This window comes from Corvus brachyrhynchos, unplaced genomic scaffold (genome assembly GCF_000691975.1).
Source record: "Corvus brachyrhynchos isolate BGI_N302 unplaced genomic scaffold, ASM69197v1 scaffold15, whole genome shotgun sequence".
Classification (NCBI taxonomy): domain Eukaryota; kingdom Metazoa; phylum Chordata; class Aves; order Passeriformes; family Corvidae; genus Corvus; species Corvus brachyrhynchos.
Window position 1 is genome coordinate 174488 of NW_008238349.1, and position 3957 is coordinate 178444.

The 3957-nt window shown below is 61.6% G+C and overlaps 1 protein-coding gene across 1 annotated transcript in view; it reads right to left on the reverse strand.

Moving 5' to 3' along the window:
* Positions 1–1488: 1488 nt before the first annotated feature.
* CCDC183 (coiled-coil domain containing 183) overlaps positions 1489–3957 on the reverse strand; it is a 5967-nt gene continuing 3498 nt past the window's right edge. The window contains 6 exon segments of the mRNA XM_017735276.1: positions 1489–1666; positions 2304–2400; positions 2603–2722; positions 2827–2986; positions 3319–3479; positions 3731–3935. Of these exon segments, the coding sequence (XP_017590765.1) occupies positions 1554–1666; positions 2304–2400; positions 2603–2722; positions 2827–2986; positions 3319–3479; positions 3731–3935 (856 nt within the window). The 3' untranslated portion in view covers positions 1489–1553.

The following is a 3957-nucleotide window of genomic DNA, read 5'->3' on the forward strand; positions in this document are numbered from 1 at the left end:
TCCTGATGGAGCAGGTAGTCCTTGGATCCCCTGCTCGCAGCAGGAGGAGCTCAGGGAAGTGCAACCCCGTTGCTGCTGCTCTGCGTGTCCCGTAAAGGCAGCTAAAACATCCCTGAACTACCTTCAAGCCAGAAAATGGGCCACAGGCTGGAGCCTCCATCCAACTCTGGCTCTTCCACACCTTTTGTGGCTTCCCTGTTCCCCACAGCCAGTGTGGAAAGACCAGACCAAGAGCTTGACACATTTCTCAGGCTGGGAGAGCTGGGAGTGTTCACCTGGAGAGGAGAAGGCTCCAGGGAGAGCTCAGAGCCCCTTCCAGTGCCTAAAGGGGCTCCAGGAGAGCTGGAGAGGGACTGGGGACAAGGCATGGAGGGACAGGACCCAGGGAATGGCTTCCCAGTGCCAGAGGGCAGGGCTGGATGGGAGATTGGGAAGGAATTGCTCCCTGTGAGGGGGGTGAGGCTGTGGTGGGCACATGAGAACACGGCAGGAACAGATGGATATGCAGTTACAGCCTGGTCTTTACTTGCAGAAGAGCCCACCTGTGGCTGTGGATTCTGGGAAGCTCCATGAGATGCCTTCACTGACACGTGATGTTATTTCTGGAGCTTCCCTGAAAAACCTCAAGCTGTGCTGTGCCTTGTGAAGATGATGCCCATTCCATGATGCCCACCAGGAACAGTGCCGGGAGGCTTGGGAGCAGCAGCTGTTCCTCCCTCGGTGATGATGTCACTGATGATGCCAGCGCGAAGCGCAGGGAGCGAGCAGAGCGGGCAGGGAAGGGCCGCTCCGATGCGGACATCCCCTGTGGCAGGGCACGAGGCGCTCCTGCCCTGGGTGTCTGTCCAGGAGCACGGGCGCGGCCCCTCGGTGCCGGCGGTTCCTGGAGAAACAGCACCATCTATTTGCAGCACGAGAGGAGAGAGGACAAGGTGGCCTCCAGGGCTGGGGGGCTGTGCCCCTCAGCAGCGCTGGGGATCCCCCCCTGCAGCAGCAGGCTCACACCGCGACACTCGGGACCTCCAGAGCCTCCTGCAGCCCACAGGTGACACCTGGGGCTGGCTCCAAGATCAGGGCAGGAGTCGCAGGAGCAGGGAGGGGGCTCAGCTCAGGTCTGGGTCTCTCTCTCCGAAGTGGGCTCTGCCTTTGCACTCCCATGCACGGACACGAGGACACCCACCCTGGGGTCCCCACAGGACTCGGCCCTTCCCCACATTTCCCCATCGCTGGCTCGGACAGGCTCCAGCCCCTGGCGCATCAGAGGTCCTGGGAAGGTGTTGGCCCCACAGCACCAAGAGGGAGAAAGCCAGCCCGGCCCCAGCTTTGCTGCAACTGGGAGCTGTCCCCAACCCAGCCCATCCCACCTCCAAACCCAGCTCAGAACCCCTCAGGATGGACCCCAACGTGTTCTGAGTGACAGAAGTGACCTAGGACCACCCATTCCAGCCTTGCCACAGAACTGGGAGGAATGAAGAAGATCTGCTTTATTAAACCTGCTGAGAAAAGGGTTCAAGGGGGGGCCTGGGGCCCTCAAAGTTCACGTGGAGAAGCCACTATTTCTTCTTGCGACGTCTGGTGTTCATTCTGATCAGCTGCAGCCCCTGCTTCTTGATGTCCTTACGGCTGGGGATGTAGTCATGGTCTTCATCCTCAAAATCCAAGGTGTCTGGAGGGGAGAGTGGACAGGAGGGACTGGGGAGGGGCTGGGGGCCACCTCTGCTGTGCCCACGTCCCTGGGAGAGCTGGCACAGTTTGTGGGGCTTGTGGGATCCTCGAGAGTCCTCCTGGGCTTTTCCACCCCAGCATCCCAGGGCGACCTGCAGGACCTGGTGGTGCCATCACTGTGGCCCATCTCCAGTGCTGCTGGGGCTTCCTGTAAAGGTCTGGAGCTACAGTGTGGTGGGCACAGCTCCTGCTTTGCTAAAGAAAGCTGGTGAGCTGCCAACAGCTCTTTGCCTCCTCTAGGAGCGTCCACAGGCAGAGCCAAGCACCGATTATTCTTCACAACCAGGTGATTTTGAAGATGAGGGTCTCCCCTCTTGCCCCACAGCGTCTCTCCTTGTTCCTGCAGTGGCTGGGTGCCCACCACCCCACCACCTGCCTTCGTTCTCCCACATTCCTGCCTAAAGCCACCTCCCATGCTCAAAGCCTTGGAAACAGCCAAGGTCAGCCTCAGGACCCGGAGGCAGTTTGTGGGTTGGTGTATGCTGGGCCAGTAGGAGACAGACAAAGACTCCCAAAACTCCCAGGGGGCAGGGGCTGGAGCAGTCACTGTGGGACATGTCCCCACCATGCTCTCCTACCATCTTCCATGGTGTCTTCATCCTCAAAGGAAATCTTCAAGTTCTGTGTTTCACCTGCAGTTCTTTTCTCCAGGAGGTTCCTGACCTTGGCAAAAGTCTGTGAAAGGTGCCCTGGGTTAAGTGCTGGAGGGCAGGTGGGTGTTACAACCTTGGGTACCCCTTGGGTGCCCAGGGCCCTCTGGGGCTGAGCTGCTCCATGGCCCTTCCCTGCGGCCCTGCTGAGGACGGATGGCTTGGGTGGCCATCTGTGAGGACCCTGTGTGTGCCCCCAAGGGCACAGAGGGCCGGAGCCCCTGTACCTCGCTGCGTTCGTCAGTGCTGTCCTTGGGCCGGGCTGCCACCCTCTCCTTCAGGAGCTGCATCTTCTGCTCACAGTGCTGCAGCTTCTCCTCCAGCCCCACCACCGCAACAGACTCATCCTGGGGGAGAAAGAGCCACCGTGGTGGGGACAGCGAGCCCCTGGTGGTGGCTGTGCCGGGTGTCCCCAGGGTGTCCCGCCTGCCTGGCCCTGTTCCTGTGGTACCTGGTCAGGGATGAAGATGCCCTGCAGGCGGAGGAACAGGTTGTCAATGATGTTCTCAAACTCGATCAGGCGCTTCTGGTTCCTCAACATCTGGGCTCGCATCTGCTCCAGCCGGGCCTCTTCCTGCTGCAGGTTCTCGCTGAGCTCCTCCTCCCGCAGCCTGGAGCCAGTGGCACTCACATCACACAGCTGCAGAGGGGCGCAGGGACACCCCAAAGCTGCTCCAAACGCTGTTCAGGTTCCCCCCACCCCCAGCTGCAGCCCAGCTCCATGCTGCTGGCAGCACTTCCCGTGCCAGGCAAGGAGAAGGGGAGCTCTGGGACCCCAGGGGAAGCTTTGGGTTCTCTGCCAGCACCAGAGCCGGGAGCTCGAGACCCTCCCAGTGCGCGAGGGGAGGGTGGCTGCAGTGGGACAGAGGTCAGGGTGCCTCCTGGGACATGTCCCCCCAAGGGTGGTGGCCTGGTTGGCACAACTGTGCGAGGCCAGCAGCACCTGATGGTGCTGATGGGCTGGTTGAACTTCAGTTTAGCCTGCTTCAGCTCCAGCTCCTGCAGCGTCTTCTTCAGCACCTTCTTCCTCTCTCTGCACTCATCGATGTGCTGCTGCAGGCTCTCCAGGGACTTCTTCTGGGCCTGGATGCTGCTGGGGATGTCCTGGCCAGGCGAGACACAAGGACTGAGCCCGGGGTGCTCCTGCTGAGAGCAGGGCCTCGGGGAGGCCACAGCACCACGGAGCTCTGCAGTGTCCGGTCATGCAGAGGGGCAGCTCCGTGCCTGCCTGCAAAGAGGGGCTTTGAGGGGCTCCAGGGAGAGGAGAGCAGACAACCCCACAGTGAAACGGGGGGAGCAGAGGGGCCGCAGCTCCCCAGCGCCCCAGGTTCCACCAGGGCTGGTTTTGCCATTACCCAGAGGCAGGAGCACTGCAGGGCACTCTTCGCCTTCTCCATCTTGTCAGTCACAAAGGCCTCGCGCTCCCTCTTAGCCACGGCGGCCTCCGCCTCAGCGCCTGGGGTGGCAGGGAAGGAGCGGGGCAGGATGCCCATGGCCGCGCCCACGTCCCCCCGCCCTGCCCCCTGCCAGGCACTCACCCACCGCCGTTTATGAGGAGCTCAGCTCGTGCTCTGCGGAGAGC